Consider the following 21,164-nt stretch of genomic DNA (forward strand, 5'->3'; position numbering starts at 1 on the left):
ATGGACGAACACGATCATCGGAGTGTGATAATTTTTTACACTCGCGACCGGTACTACCACACGATGCAGCGGGCCGTGTTGGATGCAATGGCGAAGTACACGAGCGATGTTAGTTTCCGGTTTTTCAACGGGCTCGCTTTGGTGCTGGATGGCGCCCGCATCCAGGAAGGCATCCGGGAGCTAACGCAACTGCAGAACGAGTACGATTTTGGGATGGCCGTTACACTCGCCTTAATGTATGCGCACAAGCGGTGCCACACAGTCGACAAGGAGGAGCTGATCCGGCTGGATGCCAAATTGAAGGACGAGCGAAAAAAACTGAACGCCAACTCGGCCTACTACTCCGGGTTGTTTCTGTTCATGAGTGGCAAAATCGAGAAGGCTAAGGAGTATGCGGACAAGGCGTTGCGGCTTGCCCCGGAACACGCCGACGCACTTTCGCTGAAGGGTTGGTCGGAGGTGCACCTAGGCAACACGACCAACCATACGCTCGATCTGTTCAACAAAGCGCTTCGCAGTGGAAAACACCTGGACGCCAGCCTAGGCCAGGTTCGGTACCATCAGCTAAACAACGATTTTGATACCGCTATCGGCGTGCTAAATCGATTGGGGCTACGCTATCCGAATCTAATCATTCCGTTGGTGGAAAAGATGAAGACACATCTGTCGAACTGGCACTGGGACAATGCAACGGAAATGGCAAACCGCATACTGAACGCCGAACCCGCCAACCTTGAGGCATTGAAGGTGAAAATTATGGTGCTGATGGTGAAAGACGGTAACTACGCTGCCGGGGCGAACGCCCTGCAGTATCTGTTCAAATCGGCGAAAAAGATCGAACCGTCGAATGGAAAGTTGTTCCTGCAGCTGGGCCAACTCTACTCGACCATCTGCGGCCGTGACGCCCGTGTACTCGATGAAACGTTCCGGTTCGTGGAACATGCAGTCAAAATCAATGCGTCGGATGCGGAGTATCTCACCGAGCTGGGCTACCAGGCTATCCTGCAGTACCGGTACAAGGACGCGGTGGCGTACTTCAAGAGTGCCACCAAAATCAACGATAGCTCCATCAATGCACTGTGCGGGTTAACATTTTGTCACCTGATGGAAAGCGGCGTTTCGGAGCAGGTGGCACAGCAGCTCGAATTCCTGACCGAAATCCAGGGCCCGGTGGCGAATCCCCTGCTGCAGTTCATGAGCGCCAAGCTGCAGGTCGACAATCACTCGAAAGCGATTGCCCTGCTGTCGGCTGCCTCAGAGGCACATTTCAAAAACCTTAAAGCCCTCTCGTACGGACCCGATTATATGCGGCTGTTCAATCCGGACTTTTTGCTCCAGCTCGTCCACGAACTGCTCTCGCACTCGCCGGTGAAGAGCATTGTTTCGGTCGCGATGGGCGGCCTATCGGGCGGGCCGCACTCGCTGCTACTTCAGTGCGCCAACATACTGGACATGGTGGTCAAGGCGTGTCCGGGCCTGGTGGAAGCCGCCTACCAGTTGGCGTTGGTCCAGTATTTGAGCTACGAGAAGGGTGCTGCCACTTTGACGCTGAACCGTATTCTTACGGACCTAGATCCGTCCAACTCCGAGGCACACTTGTTGCTTGCGCAAATTTACATCGAGCAGAAACAGTACCAGCGGGCGGGTCAAAGTTTAGAGATCTGCCTCAGCCACAGCTTCAAAGTGCGGGAAAATCCCATGTACCACCTGCTGCAGGGAATCATTCAGAAAAATCAGCAACAGTACGAGGATGCGATGAAAAGCTTTATGTTGGCTATGAATCTATGCGGTGTCAGTGCTACTAAAGTTGGCGGATCGTTGGCTGGTAGCAAGTCCCAACCGACGGCAGCCAGCGCTAGTCAGCTCACCTTAGCGGATCGGCTGACATTGTACCTGGAGGTGATTGGCACGCATCAGCAGATGAATCAAAACACCGAAGCGTTCAAGTTGCTCGACGCGGTGACATCCGAGTTCGCGGACACTAGCGAAGAGGGTCGGCTCATGATAGCGATGGCCGACCTCTATCTGCAGCAAGGTAACCACGCGAAGGCGATCGAGCTGCTGAAGAAGATGCTCCCTAGCCATTTGTACTACATGCAGGCAAAGATGAAGATGGCGTACATCTATCTCAACCACCGCAAAGATCGGCTAGCGTTTGCGCAGTGCTTTCGCGAGTTGGTGGCCAACTGTTTGAGTGCATCGAGCTACCTGATGCTTGGCGATGCGATGATGTCAATACAGGAACCGGATGATGCTATCGAAGCATATCGGGAAGCACTTCGCCAGAATCCCTGCGATACGTTGCTGTCCAGCAAGCTCGGCCGAGCGTATGTGCGGGCCCACCAGTACCACAAAGCGATCGCCTACTATCAGGAAGCTATCGAGAGCCCGGAAAACTATCCGTTGCAGCTGGATCTGGCCGAGCTGTATCTCAAGCTCAAGCAGTACCAAAATGCAGAGGACACGCTTTCGAAAGATTTAAATCATACAGGGCTGTGAGTGTACTTACTATCCACGATGAAAGTGTTCAAGTTTTATCACAATTTTGTCCCGTTTTTGCAGCGATGGCGACGACGTAGGCGTACTGCAAATGCGAACGAAGAAACTGCTGCTGCTGGCCCGGGTTCGAGAAAAAGCCGGTCAATTGAACTCTTCCCTGCAAACACTGAAACATGCACGCGATAACCAGCTAAAGGTGGAACAGCGCCTCCTGTTGGGTCAGAAAAGCACGTTGAGTGAGCAGAATAAGATGCTTTCAAAGTAGGATTCATACACACATCTGTGCCCGTCGGAAGTAGTCACTATAAAAAAAATGAAATCTTCGTTTATTTTTCTCTCGTAGAATATGTGTCCTAATGGCGGAACAATCGATGGCGATACGTGACAATGAGCAGATGGTTCACCACTACAAGGAGGCCCTCAAGTACGCGCAAGGGGACACAAAGGTGATGGCCTCGCTGGCCCGCATTTACATGCAACTGAACCAGATGAACGAGTGTCAGGCAATGTGTGCCCAGATTTTCCAGCTTGATCCCAACAATGAGACGGCTCTGGTAATGATGGCCGACCTGTCCTTCCGGCGGATAGATTTCGAAAGCGCGGCCTACCATTTCTCGCAGCTGCTGCTCAATCAACCGACCTACTGGACGGCGCTCGCCCGTATGATCGAGGTGATGCGACGCAGCGGAACCCTGACGGATGCGGCCGCCTTTCTGCAGCGAGCGGAAGACGAAGCAAATCGAAACGATGGTGGAGCGGGCCAAAGCTACTGCAAGGGCCTGTACGAGTGGTACCGAGGGAATCCGAACAGTGCACTTCGGCTGTTCAACTACTGTCGCCGAGACGCCGAGTGGGGCCAGCAAGCTATCTATAATATGATCGAAATTTGCCTCAACCCGGACGGCGATTTGCCCAGCGAGTTGGGCGTCATCGACATCGGGGCGGATGATCTGGAGATAAAAGATTCGCGCGTCATGGCACTGCGAACCGCCGAGCGACTGCTAAGCGAACTGCAGCCTCGACCGGGTGTAATGGACAATGAGACACTCAACCACCGGTTGCTGGAGAACTTCTTGTTGCTGGCTTCGCGCCAGAAAAGCAACGTCGAGAAAGCGCTGCAGAACTTCACCGCCATTGCTTCGCAAGACGAATACCGGGAGCATGTCGGTGCGATTTATGGTATGGCGGCAACGTACGTCGTGCTGAAGCAGAACCAGCGGGCGAAAAACCAACTCAAGCGGGTTGCGAAAAACGCATGGGTGTTTGAGGAAGCCGAGTATCTGGAGAAGTGCTGGCTGCTGTTGGCTGATCTCTACATTACGGCCGGCAAGTATGAGCTAGCGATGGAGCTTCTCAAGCGCGTCCTGCAGCACAACAAATCGTGCACCAAAGCGAACGAACTGTGCGGCATTGCGGCGGAAAAGGAGCCAAACTACCGTGCGGCGGCGGCTAGTTACGACAGTGCCTGGCGCTACTGTGGCAAATCGAAGCCCAACATCGGCTACAAGCTGGCTTTCACATATATGAAGAACAAACGGTACGCCGACGCAATCGATGTTTGTCAGCAGGTTCTCAAATTGCACCCCGACTATCCGTCCATCCGAAAGGAAATCCTGGACAAATGCAGAAACAATCTCAAATCGTAGGTCTGAGATTGCTTCTAATGTCCTAGGTCCTAGGTGTAAAGGAAACACGAAGGACAAACTGTTTGCTGCACAGTACAGTAAGTTAATCTTAGAAACAGAGACTCATGGAGCAAGAAATTTTTGCACATTATAACGCAGATTCTCATTATTGGCGCTATCAAAATATCAAAATAAAATTTCGCATCCGTCCACAATCGGGATATCAATACAGCTCCGTTCGTTTCAAGGTGCTAAAGTAGAGCGAAGAGCTTGCACTTAACGCACTGTCATGGTTCGAACTGGCGTCTTTCGTATAAAAAACGTCAGCATTGCGAAGCATGCTGAGATCGCTAATGATAAATATTTGGAAAATAAAAACGACATATACAAAACTCTAGACTGCAGTTCTTATGCGAATTCGCTAGAACAGGAGTATAATCGCTGCCCAGCAAATCACACGGCTGACCAAAAAGTCGTTGAAATGAATCCCTACAATGTGGATTTAATCCGAAAGGACTAGTACTCGATCCAAGGACGATCCATAACTGTCGTAGACTTCTTCATATATCCCTCCGATTTCCGCAATTGCTTGACGTTTTCCAACATCAGTACGGTGTATCCATTCCTTTTTTTGTATCCGGCACGACAGGCTGCAATTGCTCGCTTACCTCCAATCGATGTACGAGAAGGAAATAAAGTAAGGTAAAGATTGTACATATTTTATTATCTTCTCTTTTGGAGCAACAACGCTACCGAAACACTTCCACACAATTAGGCCTAGCACAGTATTTCTTAACTTGTGGCGCGCTCTATGTATATGAATAAAAAATGTTATCGTTTACCCTCAAAATCGTATTTTAAGATAAAGGTCCCCCAACAGTCACGTAGCTCGGAAGAATGAAAAAGAAAACAAATTAAAAACCTTGTACGTAAAAATTTGCAACCTGTTGCGGAAACTTTATACCAGTGTAATAGCGCCGCCGTGAGTCGCTTGGACTTCACCGTTTAAACCATGGCGTGCCCGTGTGCAAGCCAAGAAACTGAAAACAGTATAATATAGGTAGCACAATTACATCCTTATTTGAAGCTCAACGACCAGAAAATAAAAAAAAACAAATTCAAGTTATAAAATGTTCTAAAATGATACACAACAGAAGTAAAAAAATATCGAGACACGTATTATGCCATACAAAACAGTAAAAACTCCTAATAAAATTACCTGAAAACAACTAATATGAACGGAACGAGTAGCATTCTGAAACTAGGGATGTTTGTCAAGGAAGTCTTTTTTTTATGCAGATTAGAAGCATTGGAATTATTTAAGGCCTAGCGATTAGCTCCACACATCCGCAGAATATCGTTTCTGCGCTTCCATTTTTTTGATGTACTGTTGTGCTTCCGATTCGCTCAATCCGCCCTTAGTACGAATAACTTTCAGTAATATATTGCGCACGTCAGTTGCCATGTTTTTCGCATCACTGTAAAAGAAGAAACGAAAACCATATCAGTACGGTAGTAAATTCGGTAGGAAGAATCACACATTGTTTGTGTGTGTGTGTGTGTATGTGTGCGTGTTTGTCACAGGCAACACTTACCCGCAAATATAGAAGTGCCCCTTATTTTCTCCTATTACATTCCAAATGAGATCTGTATCTTGTTCCAGCAAGTGTGTAACGTAAACTTTCTTCTCCTGATCTCGGGAAAATGCAACACGTAACTTGACGATACCACGAGCCTCGTAATCTTCCAATTCCTGTGTAGTGTAGATAAGGTACAATGGAACCATCATAAATATAGATCATAAAGACGAGAGACACCAAACTAGCTTCTAGCCAGCTTCGAGCCAGTTTCGGTACGTACATTTTCATAAATGTAGTCCTCCGAGCGTTTCCTGCAGCCAAAGTATAGTATAGTTTGTCCGATTTCCTTGCCTTCCTGTTTGTTGAAATCGCGCTCTTGGATAAAACCACGGAACGGCGCTATTCCGGTGCCGGGACCAACCATTATTACCGGTGTTTCCGGCTTCGCGGGTAACCGGAACTGGCTTTTACGGATGAAAATTGGCACTCGTGGTGCATTGTCGCCGTCGCCAGCACGCTTCTCCGAAAGGAATGTGGTTGCTACACCCTTATTCACTCGCCCGGTCTTTGTTTCATATTTCACCAACACGGCAGTAACATGAACGGTCGTTGCGTGGATCTTGGACGATGACGAAATGGAATAGTAGCGTGGCTGCAACCTGGGCAGCAACTCGCACACGTGATCGATAGGAGGGTGGCACGACGGAATATCCTCCAGCACGTGCACAACATTTCTACAGCTGTCCTGAATCCACTCCTGGTACATGGCTTTGCCATCCACTGCCGTAGACGACATGAAGCGCAGAAACTCTTTATCCTTTTCTTCACTGCAGTACTCGGCCAGCTCCTTGAGAATGTGGGTTCGCGGGAGAGCGGTTATTTCCAAGTAGTGCGTAAGGGCGGTACGATAAGTGGTTGGGCAAGGGAATGGGTGCTTCTTGCTGCTGTCGGTGTCGGTGTTGATGAGCGAGAATACAGTATCCAAATTTGCGCTGCACAGTTTACCTAACCGTTCCACCAAATCAAGATCATTCACTGGATACATCGCGAGGTGATCACCCGCCTCGTATCGCATTTTAGACCCATCGATATCAAACTCGATGTGCATGCAGGAGCGCCCGCCCGCTTTGTGCAACTCTCGGTTAACTTTGATTGGAGCGAGGAAGGGATTCTTTGCATCGAACGGTGGCCGTTGCGTCTGGAGCGAGTGTAACCTTGCAACCTCGCCGGTGTAAATACGGTCACCGCTCACGTCCGGTTGCTCCAGTAGCCGATACTGTCGCATTAGCACATCCTCCCCGGTGCTTTCGATTCCAAAGTAATCGCAAACGGTTGGCCAAAACTTTTCCTTCCACGTGATGAAATAGTCCTCAATGCTGCGCGGGAATTAATGGGAACATTTGTTATTTGATATTGTTACACCGGCAGCTGCAGTAGTTCAACTTACTTTGCGTCATCATCTCCCAAACCTAGTTCGAAGACTCTCGTGGCTCCAAGTTCTTCCAGCCGCTTGTCCACATATATTCCCACTTTGTTATAATGCTCATAAGTTTTGTTACCAAGACCAAACACCTACGGAAAGATAAACATGCAGAAATATATTACACTGAAGTCAAGTGTGTCAACAATTAGCATTACATCGTAGCGTTGCGTAACAGTGTACAGTATGTACATTTATGGTTTCCGCGGCCTCTCCCTGCCGATTACCTGCTGATATTCGATTCTGTACTTTCGACCGCAACCCATCAAACTTCCGTGCAGCAACCGCTGCACGTTGGACAGTGGGTGCATTATTGTTAACGAATGGAAAAAAACACATTGCTGTGAAATCCATTGCCAACTGCACAGAGTTCGGACAGAAGGGCACGTCATGTAGGTTTCCCCTTGTGTCACTATCGTATCGCGATACGAAAAGGGATGCTTTCACAATATCGCCCTCCCAGAAAAAGGAACGAAAACGAATGAGCGGTAACAAAGCGTTGAGCAAAACCCAAAATCGAAGCAACACACATCTAATCAGGCACCACACACCACCAATGACGGAAGCTGTACGGCAAATGACAGTGAATCCACTTGTCAGTAGGCCGCGCACACACCTCACTATCGCATACACGCGCACATAAACTAACACAGTCGGGACACAGCGAGCTCAGTGTTGCTCGATTCGTGCAGTAACGGTTCGTTGCGTAACGTTGGGCAGCTCGAATAGCTGACTCACGCCGCTCAGTTTGGAAATTCACTTGATTGTCGGATTAGTGAACTCGACGTTCGAACTTAGAAAAGAAAAAAACGCGGCCCGAAGAAGCGACCACACCACACCACCAATAGCGTGAAAAACATTAACTCCATTAGCGCGAGAGGGGAAGTGAACTGAACGGAAACGAAATGTGATTGAACGCCACCAAACGACGCTGCGAAACCGGACGGCGACGAGGTCTAATCGGAACTGCAGCACCGGGCACTTACCGAGTAGTTTAAGCCAGTAAGGTCTAAGTCGTCATTTTGGATCCAATCGTAAAATTCCATGCAATTATCGGTTGGATCGCCTTCGCCGTACGTCGCTAAGCAGAACACGGCCAAAGATTTCTCGATATCTTTCAGCTGCAACAGCTCTTCCTGCGTGTGCGGAGCATCGCACAAAGAGTGGCAAAGAGTGGACGGGGAACATTACAACATTCTGGCCGCCGGCGCCACCGTCCATCTAGGCCCGCTTTCGTTCGCTTACCATATTACACTCCTCTGGATCGGCCACCATGCCCTTCATCTGATACCGTATGCCTTCCTTCGCCAGGCGCCCAGCAAACTCCTCGGCCGTGCCCGTTTGGGAACCGTAGAAAACTACCAGCCGGCGGCCCGACGATTGCAGTTTCTTGATGAACGAATTTTCCGCCACCGTCATCGTGTTTACCGTCGTCGGTCTAGTCGGGATGAGTAGGTTGTAGAGCAATAGAAACCCCAAGCATATGTGCGGCGCGACTGCCAGCTGTACTACTCACTGAATAGAGTACGATTTGAATTGACTAGCTTGGGTATCCTTCTTCTTCGACCTCAGCAGATACCAAGCGGCTCCAGCAACCAGGCTCACCAGCAGGATGATATCTAACGGCCCGAGGAACGGCTCATCTGTCACCGCTGCCGACGGCATTTCAGCCTCCGTTTGCGAGTCCATCGTCGTCACTAAAGGGGACTAGTGTCCGCGCGCAGGATTTAGCTGGTGCTGGTGCTGGTGCTGGTGGTGCAGCAACTAATTAGGGAGATACAAAAACACGTTTCGTTTGGCATTAGACTATTGGTGGGGATTGTCACACAGAGTTCCATTTATCTAAGTCCCACTTCCCACACGGATATCTAATTTTTATCTTGCTCTACTTTGCTTCAAGTACTTTACGACCACCACAGGCGCCGTATCTGAAAACCTGATGTACCGCGGCTGGCGACAACAGGGGGCAGAGTACTACGCCAGCCAGCCAGAGCGGATAAATAAATTAAAATCATTGGCAGACGACGGACAGATACCGGGTGCGTAGCGACACCATCAGCCTCCTAGCCCCTCCCCTGGTCTAGCTATCTTATTTCGTGCAAGCCGTATCAGAGGCTTAACCGAGCACACACGAGTGAGGCAGAAAGTTTCCTTGGCCGCGGTCTCGCGTCGCCGGAGGTTTCGGGGTCGCCGACGACGCGCACACGGCCAAGTGATCATCACCAATTACTTTGACCTTCGGGGCCAAATTCGGAACCTGCCTTGAACGTGTGGTAAGTACGTGTGTGCGTGCGTGCGTGCGTGCGTGTGTAAAAGTTTGTAATCAACCAAACCGGGAACATGGTGCACGGATGACACGCAAAACTTGATAACGGGCAGTGGCCGATAAGAGGTTGAGTGTCGCTTGCGCTGATGGCTGCTGCTGCTGCGGTGGTTCATATTTCACCGAAAAACCTGCTGCTTCCCTTTTCGGCGGTGAACACGGCACCCACACCACCACCAGCAGGTGCTAGTAGTAGTAGTTGCGACTCTCGTATCGAATACTGCTGCTGCGGTGGGTCGTGATTGCGTTGCCGGGGTGTCGGCTCCAAAATTCGTCCAACTCTACGGTGACCGATTTGTTGCAAATCATCGTGCCCCGCGCTCAGCGTGATTGCGCCTGGCACGCGGCCGGATACTCCAGGGAGTAAGTAGTAGTAAAGTACGCGACACGACGGGGGATATTAACGGCGTGTGACGATGACACTGCATGTTGTTACTACTTCCTGCGGGGCGGAGTCGCGGATTTCGCTAAATCAGGAATTGATTGATGAGTTCGGAGATGCGCTCCCGCCCAGTCACATGGCAGTGATTTGATATTAGGCACGATAAACAAAAAAACAACAAATGAATGAATGAAAGGAACGGGTCACATGATTGCGAAGGCGCCCTTTGGGGCGAATGTTAACGCAAACACTCCGCGGGGTTCACGAACTATATTCACTCACTGTGGCGCGAGAGTGAGCGCGAGGAGCGCAGCACGCAGATCAAGGTAAACCCCCCGACTCACGTTTCCAGGTGGCTTCCGAGTGGCTGACCTTGAGCCCCCAGTAACCGGCTTCCTACCTGATGGTAGGATTCCCAGGGCGGCAGCGGCACGCGCGAAACAATGGTTGCGCGCAGATGATGCCCCGATATGGAGAGCCCGATTGCCCAATGTGCCCACCCCACCAGCAACAACAACAACAACCACAACAGCAGGCTCTCACCCCGTCTGCGTCTGTCGGTCTCGTAACACACCCGCGTCCCTCCGTTTGCTATCGCTGCTGCTGCTGCTGTCGCTGCTGATGCGCCTACGTGCTGAGCCTGCGTACTGAGCGCACCCGCGATGGACGAACACACGAATCGTACTAAATGGTGGCGCGCGGTGCGCACCAGTTGGCACCGCCGTTGCGGCCGCGCCGCGCGTTCCAGCGACCGCGCGGAACACTTGAAACTCGCACCCGTGCGTGCGCCCGCCCCTGTCTGTGTGCGTGCGTGTGGTTGTGTACACCATTGAAGAGTTACACACGTTTTGGCGTGATTTTTAATTCGCGCAGTAATTGCGCCAGCCACCATGTGCCGAACCGGGATACACGGAAGCCGAGGGAGTGAGTGGTGCGGGGTGGTGGGTGGTAGTGTTTTGAACTTTGGAGGGCATTCGCGCACACGATGGGCGAGTGTGTGCGGAGGCGAGTCTACGCGGCCGGCCGCGTCGCGCAGAAAGATGGCGCAATGACGCACACGCTTTTTGATTCAAACGCGCGCAGCCGCCCAGCAGCCCACTCTTTGCGCAAAGACGAACGCCCGGCTCGCCCCCCCTTGGTGGTCCACCGAAAATTCCGAGCACAGACCCACAGCTCAGAGGATATCCAAAGCCCGCGGAGCGCCGCTCTCGAGAAAGCCTCGGCAGCGCCCAACACTGGTGCGTCAATTTTTTGGGCCCATTTTGGTGTGACCACGGGTTTTCCTGTTTAGCGCACTGGGCGCACAATATTTGGTGGCGTATTTATCACACATCGCGATCCTGCGTCAAATACAGGGTGGTCTAGCATGATCCAACTATTTAAATGTTGAACAACTCCGCTATTTTGCTCCGCTCCCGATTTTGACATATTAGCCAGATTCTGAAACTTCAGTTCCGGCCCTGCTTAATTATGGATCAATTTATGGTAAAATAGCGGGCAGAAATTGTAGTGCTCTACATTGAAAATAATCGTTCAATTGTGGAAACTGTGAAACTTGTGCGTGCATATTAATGCCGAATTTTTGCTAACTTCTTTCTGTGGAGTTATTTGAAGAGTAAGGTTTATGCCAACCAACTGAAGACAATGGAAGAAGTGGAATCTAACATTACAGCAGGAATTGCTGCTATTACCGACAGGTTGTTAAATACAATGAAAAATGCCCAAAACAGGCCGCTTTTTGTGTGGCTAATGGAGACGGTCATTTGGCCGATATTGTATTTTGGGTGAACTGGTCATAAAGGGGGTTCTATACCCCCAAATAAATCTTGTTCATTTGTCAAAATCGGCTGACAAATTCGCTATGGCCACAGACCACAAAGACCAGACCAGACTACAAAGTGCGCTTGTAACGGCGCAATTGTTAGCGTTACCCACCAAACGTGCCCCATCATTCACACCGTTAGTCATGGGCAAAGACAATCTCTCCATCACACGTTTGGTGTCCTGTACTGGGAATTTCAGGATTGATATCGAGCGATATCGTTTACTGGGGGACCGTGACCGCGACCGGTGTGTATTGCCTTAAATGGATTTCTGAGAAAGAGAGGGATTGATTTTTTGTTTATTTATATTTTGAAAGCTTACGTTATTCTGGTCCACCCATCATCATCTGGACATTCAGAGATGGTAACACCGCGGACGCCACGGTCGTTTCGGGACTGGAATTATTTGTTTGTTTTATACAACAACAAACGTTCAACAGGTACCAATAAATATGTTTACCTGGTGCGACAAAATGTCGTCAGACTCCTCGGTTCTGTTTATTCTGCCCGTACCGTGAGCGTCAACCGGCTGAATCGGCGCCTCAAGAAATTAAGCAAATTTTCCCCCTTTACCCAATGCGGTGCAAATCTTTTCCCACGTTGCGACGAGATTTGTAATGTGCGCTCAGGTTTCGGCCACATTCAATCGAAATTTCTATTCGCATTTGGCAGCCGCGATTTTTTGTGTTGCTCCAAACACGTGTGCCTGCTGCCAACGGCATTTTCTGTTACTGTTACAACATGCAGTTTGATTGAACGATTTGACGTACCATTCGGGGAAATTCTACTGCGGCGAAACAGATGTTTCGGAACACATTTGGGTCCAATAGATTTGGACCTCTACTTTGATATTTTCTTCGAAAGTAGGTACAACTTTTGTAGTCAAAATGATACGAGGTCTGTTCAAAAAGTATTACATCACAAGTAAAGGGTAATTAAAGAGCGTGCCCTTTTTCATTTGGTAAAAAATAAACGGCTGAATATTTTTCAATGCTTGAACTTGCAATGTTAATTCATCTCATTAATGTATAAAATACAATATTGGTTGCAGAAAATTGGGCAATATGAAAAAAACATTTTCATAGTGGTAGGTCGTCAACTCATTCGTCAAAAGCACATTTCATTGAAGCTCATACGGTGGCTATGTTAATAAGCCGAATTGTGGTTCTGAAAACCCCTCGATCGAATGAGCTACTGCCAAGCCAATCGTGGTGAACATTTGAACAAAAATTTTTTCCACAAAACAAATGAGATGAATTAACCTTTCGAATAAATGTTCAAGCATCGAAAACTATTCAGCCGTTTTTGTTTTATATCCAAAAGAAAAAGTGCACACTTTTTTGACCACACAGTATTACTGCTTGCTTTGATTGCAGGTGCGTGGTGCATCATGAGCTCTTGAGCCACACGGTAGAACGGTCAAAAAGGAGTATTACCTGCACGGTATGCGTAAATTGGGGGAGATGAAGACATGCCGTCGAAGGAGGAACGATTTTTTGAAGGGCTTCGAGGGTTGAAAAAAAAACAATTTTCCACAAGTGTGGCGCCCTCGAAAAATTCTATCCAAATTCTGAGCCGCGGGAGTACGATACGCCGATGGACATCAACCGATGCTGATGCTGATTCCCGCCGGCGGAAAGAAGTTCTACAGCAGCAGCAGCCACAGTTTGTTCGTCCGTTCGCCCTGGAATTGATTTCACCGCGAGATCCAATTCACGCCGCCAACATGTGTTTGATGTGTACTCCATACCCCGTATAGTACCCCGCTGATTGACGCACAATGGCCGCGTAGAGCCAGCAGGCAGAGGCAGGAAATGGTCGCCTTTTTTTTTTTGTTTGGTTTGTCTCATCACCCAAACACTTCAAACTCGGCCCACATGCATGCCCAGCGGACTCGAGAGCGCCTTCTCGACCCGAATCGGGTCGGACGGGTCCGGTTTCTTCCGCCGGCACCGGCCGTCCGTGAGTCAGCAGAATCGTTGTGCAAAATATGCCAAGTAACGCCCGTGACAGTGCTGGCGGCGGCGGACGTGCCAGCAGCATGTGACGATGCTGAAGCTGATATCTAATCATCGTGCCGGAGAGCGCAATAAACTCCCCCGACCTCGCCCATGATAAGGTCCGCGCATGGCCCGCGCGCGTCTGTCCGCGGTGTTGCTGGGGGGAATCTTCCTGCCGCATCATGTTCCTGCCGTCCGCAGTAGTGTCCGTGGCCCTGAATCAAGCGCCCTCAGAGTCAAAAGACTAGAACCCTATCCCGGCCTGCATTCAGCCCAGTTCCGCTCGGACTCTGGCTGGCCGGCGGAGTAATGTGGTATGTAGGGTCTTCCGTAGGGCACACACTGTTGCTACTCGCTACCAGCGCCCTGTCCGAGCGCGTGTATGTACACCGTCGTGCTTCACCTTGCACTGCCCAGAGCGGGTGAGGGGATTCGGTTTCCATTGGGTTCGCCCAACGAAGACGTGCAGCAAGCGCAAGTTCTCGGCGCTCGGCGCTGCGCGGACCCTCGCAATTGATTAACATTCGAGAATATTCAATTTGCTGCACGGAGCCCGGCCACGGAGCGGTCGCGTTGCATTCGGTATGTTCTCTCTCTCTCTCTCTCTCTCTCTCTCTGTTTACCCTTTAGTGTGCCGATCGGGGTTGTGTAGCTGGCCACCCCCACCCCCGGCAGGGCGTTTAGCGAAACTGCTGCGCGAATTAGTTTCAATTTCTTATGCATGATGACCACACAGAGAGTCCATTCAAGGAGGAGCGGGGGATGGTGTGGTGAGGTTTGAGGGGTGGGGGCTCCTGTTTTGCATTTGTGTGTTGTGTTGTAGCTTCCGCGTGTGCCGCCGCCAGGTAGCCCAGCCTTCACCGTTGCAGTCACGTCACGCCAAGACACTTCTGTGGCTGTGGCTGCCAAACGCACGTCACGCGAATCTGTGCCAATTCGATACATGCACTGAACAAAGAACCACCGATCATCGGCGGTCGGTCGACTGACAAAAGAGGATGAGTCCAAAATCATCCCCGACGAACCCCAGACGGACAGACAGGGCACCTCCGAGGTTCGCGTATCCCCCGGAAGGGACACTTGTCCCCGGGGGGGCGCCTGGACAGGCGCTAACAGCCAGTGGGCAGAGCCAGCTCGTGGATCCGCGGCCCAGAAAGAGAGGAGTTTAATGTTGCTGCAGCATTCGTTGCCCCCACACATACAACTGCTGCTGCTGCTGCTGCGGTGAGAGCGTTCTGCCAAGGGCCTGCAAATAAAAAAAGGAAAACATAACCGGCACGCAAGGCACTGGAAACTTTCGTCATCCACGCTGTGCTCCTTGACTTTCGAATGCCTCGCGCCTCTTACGAACCGCGCGCCGCGATTGGTGGCGAAATCGCGAAATAAGAGGACCACCAGGAGAAAGACCTGTAGATAGTGAGAAACAGAGAAAGAAAGAAAGAAAGAGAGAGAGAGAGAGAGAGAGAGAGAGAGAGAGAGAGAGGTGGGGGGGAGTCGCACGCACTCTGGCGGCGACTTGTGTTCAATTCTAAGCCGAACCGGAATCGTGTATGAAGCAACACTCGGCTCGAGATTACGGCGCCACGTGACGTAACGTTTCGAGCACGGTGCAATTCCGTTAACTGTTGCACGGTTGCCTACGTGATTCATGCACGGTGCGTATGCGTGTATGTGTCGCGCGTGTCACACATTTCGCCACTCGCAATGCTGTGGGGAGCCATGGTGGACGGAGCGAGCACCAGCCGCAGGCAGATTTTTACTGGATCAACGCGATTCGATTCGATGGCACCGTTCGCACCGGGCGGCCTTATGATCGTGTGCCAACATGTTCCGGGACGGACCAGCCGGATGCGGTTTTATAGCCCCAGCACCGTGTAGCGTCACGGCCGGGGCGCGACGGCGGCAATGGAAGGTCAAGGGCGATCCTACGCACTACCGCACACCGAGCGCAGAGTATCTCAGTGATACTTTTTCTGGCGCTTTCTACAATACCACTGTTGGTACCGTGGTTGGGTACAGCAACAAGGCTGCGCAGGCTCAAGGTCCACCCCTACCCCAGACCTGCGATCCAAGCCACCCCAGACCATCCCGTTCTCGGCTGAGTCGAAATTCTTCTGGATAGTGTTCCGGTTTGAGGAATACCAGAAGCTTCACTGCCAGCAGCATCAGTCAGCGGTACAGTTTTGCTTTGAATAAGAGCCAACGAAGATTGCCAAATTGCCAAGCACATGGAACGCTCCGCTGCGCAGTAAAAGGAAGTCTAATCAAACGAGTGAGTGACCCACATACTGCGCTGGAGACACAACATGCGTAACGCTGATGACACCGTCCGACTTATGGTTTTGCTGCTTTACATCGACAACATGGGCTGGCTGCTGCGGCTTGTGGAGCTCCCGCTCTCAACGGTTAATCTGCTGCTACTTTCTGCGCCTGCCTTTTTATACGCACCCCATCCATTAAAGCCTTCCGCTCTGCCCGCGGCACCTGAGAGAATGGTACGACATTGCACGGAATAGTTCTTGCACAACACACACGGGGTTGATCACGGTTGGTGGTGCAATTGGAACTTTAGCTTAGCGTTTAAGACAGTACAGCCAACCATTCATTCGATTTGTTTCATTAAAACCTAAATTTAACTACGTAATGGTTACCGTTTAGCTTAGAATCGTATGGTTGTATGGTCGTAATCGTATGGTGAAAATGGTTGGATACCAGTAACATACCGAGGACATCAGCAAATGACAGATTTCAGCAGGGAAAAATGATCAGCAAACGAGGACAGACGAACATTCCCATTGTCCAGTAATCGAATCAGAACGAAACTGACGAGTAACCTGTTGCGCCCCAGTGGAGCGAATTCTAAGGATGCTGCGTCTAAGGTTGAAGGGGAAAAAAAGGATTTCCTAATGTACAGTTGTTCGTGTTATACTACTACATCTCGCATCCGTAGTTCGCTGAATTTGTTGTATCTTTCACATATAACGTTATTAGCGTGCTCCTGGTCCCAAGAACGTCCAAGGATTGTGGATTGTACGTGTGCCAATGTGAATGGACGGTCTACTTCCCCCACTACTTTTAGCCGTATCTACCATTTTCCCAATCATTTGCATCCCAAGCTATGCTTTCCTCGCAGCATACTGAGGTGCGACGTTCGATCAAGGTTCAAGAGATTGTTAATAGACAACCATCACGAGCGTCCGGCAGCAAATGGTATTCATCTCTATCAGCGAAAATGTAAATAGCAGTAGTAGCAGTAGTAGCAGTAGTAGTTGTTGTTGTTATGGCGCTAACTGGTCTGGCTTAAAAGTTAGAAAAAAATGCCCTCACGTTCAATTTGGGTAATATTGATCCGACATACAGGTCATCGGTTCCTAGCATCGAAGTAATAGATTCCTGGTATGGTATGTTCAAGTTTCGGACTTACCTGTTGCAGCGGCAAAATCTGGAGATAAGACTCGAGATCTGTTAACAGCAGTCAACACCGAATTGTGGAGTATCTAGAAGAGTGGCGCAACAAATGAATCACATGCGCAAGATTACTCGCGACTATTGGAGAGGAAAAATTAACATAGTATGGTAGAAATGGTGCGTAGCAAATGGATTTAGCTACTCCGGTCCACTGTATAAAGTTGATTGAAGTAAGAGGCATATAAAACTAGTGAATAATGGTTGAAACATTACAACACTCGAACGAAACTTTCAACGTAAACTCTAGCAGCAAATGAGCCCAACATAAGCCGATTGCACTTACACTAATACAATGGTGGTCATGCAAACCTTCCGCAATATTCCGTACACCAAAGACGGAAGGCGACAATAATCAACACACAATCAGAGCTTTCAACAACTGGCAATGGGGTTAAAACAATTATTTGAACTTCGAAGGACCAACAAAAGCCGAGGCAGACACGCTATCACACAGCCTTAAATACTCTCGGCACACTAGAACTACATTTAAACCAGTGACGAACGCAACATATCACTTTTTGCTGATGTCAAACGCAAAAAATCACCCAACATAGAGATTCCGAGCTAAAGAAGCGTGAACAGGTTCTCTTGTTTTGTGTCTTCTTATTCATTGCCTCTATTTCATGCTCTCTCAACATTGCTCGATTAAATAAAACAAATGGCGCATGATGAAGATGAATAAAATAATTACAGTTGGAAAAATCTCAAATATTAAATCAATTCCGTTTCACCATCAATATAGAAACAATGAGAAACGCTTGATATGACTAAGTGACATGTGAAATAATTGAATAACGATACAACTTGATGTCGTTTTCAAATAGAATTTCATTTCAAGTTTTCAATTTCAAATAGAAATCTTTCGATCGATCACACTTTCGAAAGTAAAAAGGAAGACAAAATTGAATGCAAATTGTCTTTGCTCAATTTTGGCATTCAATTGATGACGCATTCCTTCATCAGACCGTTGAGCTAGTTACAACTTCAACTTGTACACATAAACGCAACGAAGAAGGGTCAATAGCAACCATTAACGACAGTAAACCCTGCCCAACTTATTGACAGTCCAGAGCGTGTACACACAAAATAAAAAGATGGCCACAAGCCACAATCTTAAATTGTCTTCTGAAACAGTAAACAAACCTTCTTTGCCGTTTGGGGTCCGCGTTCTTTGATTCGTTACAGTGAAACGTAAACATCTAAGAAGAGCATACATAACATGTACGAAAAGATGCACAACAAGGAGAAGTCCAAGTTTGTCTAGCTTTCGTAATTTTATCTTCGAGCATCTTCCAAATTTTATTTAACAAAATATTTGCGAGAATGAAATGTTGTCTTACTAGTAACTGTGCGTGCTATATTTAAACATTTCTCAGGTTATTTGCTGTTTAAACTTAATATTCAGGGATAATAAGTTTCACGATGGAGAAAGCTTCTTCAAAAGTTGTGTAGCAGTCCTGTGAAACTAGGACCGTGTTTGACTACAATATTTTAGTAATAAGAATGTACAAAAGAAAGGTTGCTATATACTGTGCGTTGGCATACATTATATGTATGCTGATAATTACCACGAACTCGCGGACCTCTACCCTATGGAAATTAAACTCGGACGAAGGCAAAATCGTCAGCGTGTATGCAAGTCTAGATCGCACCGCAAAGGTACTTGCGCTTTTTTCTGTTAATGATTATATTCATAGATTCTCTCGTTTTGCAGACCATCACCTCCAACCTATATAAAGTACAGTATGCGGAAAGCGAAAACGATTCCGAGGTACACTATGGGTCCTTACAGAAACAATTGCCAACCTACCTGCTTGATGAGGATGAAGAGTCCACATTTCACATAATAACAACGACCGCAAACAATTTTCATCATAATAGATGGAGTCGCCAATCAACCGATAGCTTGCTTGTAGATGTTGCGAAAAAGTACGCAAAACTACTGTCAGATTCATGGATTCAAACGTTTTTAGTAAAACGTTTCTCCATTTTAGTACGGTCATAGTTGAAGAGCATCCTCAATTAAAAACTAGAGCTGCTATGGGAAGCAATATTCTCGATTGTGGTAAACCGGTAAACTTTACCTATTACGACGATATGATTGGTATAGCGCAACGGCATAATCATCCGATCATCCCAGAGCCAGAGGTAGCATGCCTGTTTCTGAAAAAGAAAGGGCCCAAGTCATTCGAAAACTTCAACATCGACGCTTTAGAGCGACAGTTGCGGAAAGCGAAGAAGAGGAAGCCACACTCGGTGAAGTTGTACAGCCAGATCGGTAATTTCTGGCGAATAAAGGGTGACGCTCGTCTTTCGATTGAGTGTTTCCGTTCAGCGTTGGCCATTGATCCAACTAATGCAGAAGTTTTGTTCAATCTCGCAAGAGTTTTGTACAATCTCCAGTATTTAGACGATGCAATTCACCTAACAAAACGGTAAGCATGCCAAGGACGTTTTTGCTACATGATTTTGCTAACGAAAAACATTAAAAACGTTATTATAAAAAACAGGTCGTTGGAGGTGCAGCCCAAAGATCGCAGCGCTTGGCAGCAGTACTTTACGTTGGGGGAAATTTTCAAAGCTTACGGACACTTTCAAGAGTCGGTGAACCATTTACGTCAAGCACTAGAGCTCTACCCGCAGTACGAGCCAATTAAAAGAGCAATAGCAGATGTTGAGAATATCTCGAGATCTTCGCTACATATCTTTACAATCATCATCATTGCTTTCTTGGTAAATAATTAGTTCAATAACAATCATAGCTATATATTTACTCCGTTGACCCATTCTTTGTATATAGGTTCTGTCCGTATTGTACGTGATCATTTCTTCAAATGACAGTAGTCAAAACAACCCGGAATCGGGTCAAAAAAAAAAGCGTCACTTCAATCGCGCAATGGCCATGCGTTCGCTGAAAGGTTACACCCAACGTTCTTCGCAAAATCGCAAGAAAAATATCTGATAATTTTATGAAAATGCTACTGAATAAGTTGACTAGAAACTAATTTTCGTGAAGATCTTCCTGAATGCCACACTACAAGGGGCTTACTTTCTTATGTGTTCCAAAATTTTTTCAACGAAACACTAGCCAAGCAGAGCATTCATGCTGCATGCATCTCTTGGCTCGACCCTAACAAATTGTAATAAGTATATATGTAATTTATGATAATACAAGTTAACAACGTAGAAAGCGATTCAATGTATTTCGTTCGGCATAAAAGCAATACAATCAGTTTCTCTAGTGAAAAATGGCATTGCTTAAGAAATACATAACATACAATTGTGTTATGATTAGGGAAGGACATTTAAAAAATGATCATTAGTCACTATTGTATAAAGAAACCGTGAATCTATGGCAGTAAGGCTGCTACATACGAAAAGACAAACAAACAAGTGATCCGCGTTCATTTGCAACGCGAAATTTTTTAGTGGAATAACTTCAATTACCTGCATTCAATTCTCAGTTTTCCTTTTTTCCAGGGACGGGTTATGCCGTGTTTATTTCATAGTTAGTTGTATTAAACCATTTGCCCAAACCACCATAATGTGATATTGAAATATACCGTTTCAAACAGATTTTCTTGTTTTGTACAATTTCTAACACAACATATTTCATAAGGTTTTCGTTCGTATTCCAGCCCAACCCAATTTTTGGGTGGAATGGGTGGAATGTGCAAAAGCATTAAAAGCGGGGTGGCTTGCAAGTCGAAGCAGACTATCGACTACTCGGGCCCACGGAAGACGCGACAGTCCTGCGGGCATCGGCGGTCGGACTTGGGAGCATCGAGTGATAAATGAAAGCTGCTTGTGCTGCTCCAGCCTTCAGGTTCACAGAAAACGATAGCGCTTGACCGGGTGCAGCATTATCGGGCTGAAAGCATGGCAAGGACTCTCCTGAAGACATCATCAGCGCTTAAGCAGCATCTGTCGTTCCGTAACGCTACAGCAACAGCAGCAAGCTGAAGCTGAAGCTGAGGCCGAATA

The 21,164-nt window shown here is 48.2% G+C and overlaps 3 protein-coding genes across 11 annotated transcripts; 2 read left to right on the forward strand and 1 right to left on the reverse strand.

Moving 5' to 3' along the window:
• LOC131213713 (tetratricopeptide repeat protein 21B-like) lies at positions 1-4,327 on the forward strand. The gene is made up of 3 exons (XM_058207827.1): positions 1-2,495; positions 2,563-2,760; positions 2,843-4,327. The coding sequence occupies exons 1-3, from the start codon at positions 1-3 to the stop codon at positions 4,143-4,145; spliced, it is 3,996 nt and encodes a 1,331-aa protein (XP_058063810.1). The 3' UTR covers positions 4,146-4,327.
• A 495-nt stretch (positions 4,328-4,822) lies between these two features.
• Positions 4,823-17,671, reverse strand: LOC131213237 (NADPH--cytochrome P450 reductase). Of its 9 annotated transcripts, none has more exons than XR_009156953.1 (9): positions 10,433-10,561; positions 8,701-8,948; positions 8,430-8,622; positions 8,171-8,320; positions 7,152-7,276; positions 5,985-7,080; positions 5,720-5,877; positions 5,344-5,602; positions 4,823-5,164 (listed from the first exon to the last, which is right to left on the reverse strand). XR_009156953.1 is itself a non-coding variant. In XM_058207239.1 (9 exons), exons 3-9 carry the CDS (start codon positions 8,871-8,873, stop codon positions 5,458-5,460), a joined length of 2,040 nt encoding a protein of 679 aa, XP_058063222.1. In that variant the 5' UTR covers positions 8,874-8,948; positions 17,137-17,209; positions 17,464-17,671; the 3' UTR covers positions 4,823-5,457. The 9 variants fall into 9 exon arrangements, 8 of the variants coding, with proteins under 8 accessions (XP_058063222.1, XP_058063224.1, XP_058063221.1 ...); XM_058207239.1 differs by lacking the exon at positions 10,433-10,561 and adding exons at positions 17,137-17,209; positions 17,464-17,671 and having other exon boundaries at positions 4,823-5,602; XM_058207241.1 differs by lacking the exon at positions 10,433-10,561 and adding an exon at positions 17,464-17,671 and having other exon boundaries at positions 4,823-5,602.
• A 595-nt stretch (positions 17,672-18,266) lies between these two features.
• On the forward strand, positions 18,267-20,726 carry LOC131213592 (uncharacterized). Its single transcript, XM_058207662.1, has 5 exons — positions 18,267-18,839; positions 18,895-19,109; positions 19,175-19,615; positions 19,691-19,913; positions 19,981-20,726. The coding sequence occupies exons 1-5, from the start codon at positions 18,684-18,686 to the stop codon at positions 20,140-20,142; spliced, it is 1,197 nt and encodes a 398-aa protein (XP_058063645.1). The 5' UTR covers positions 18,267-18,683; the 3' UTR covers positions 20,143-20,726.
• The last annotated feature ends 438 nt before the right edge of the window (positions 20,727-21,164 follow it).

Source organism: Anopheles bellator, chromosome X (genome assembly GCF_943735745.2).
Source record: "Anopheles bellator chromosome X, idAnoBellAS_SP24_06.2, whole genome shotgun sequence".
Classification (NCBI taxonomy): Eukaryota; Metazoa; Arthropoda; class Insecta; order Diptera; family Culicidae; genus Anopheles; species Anopheles bellator.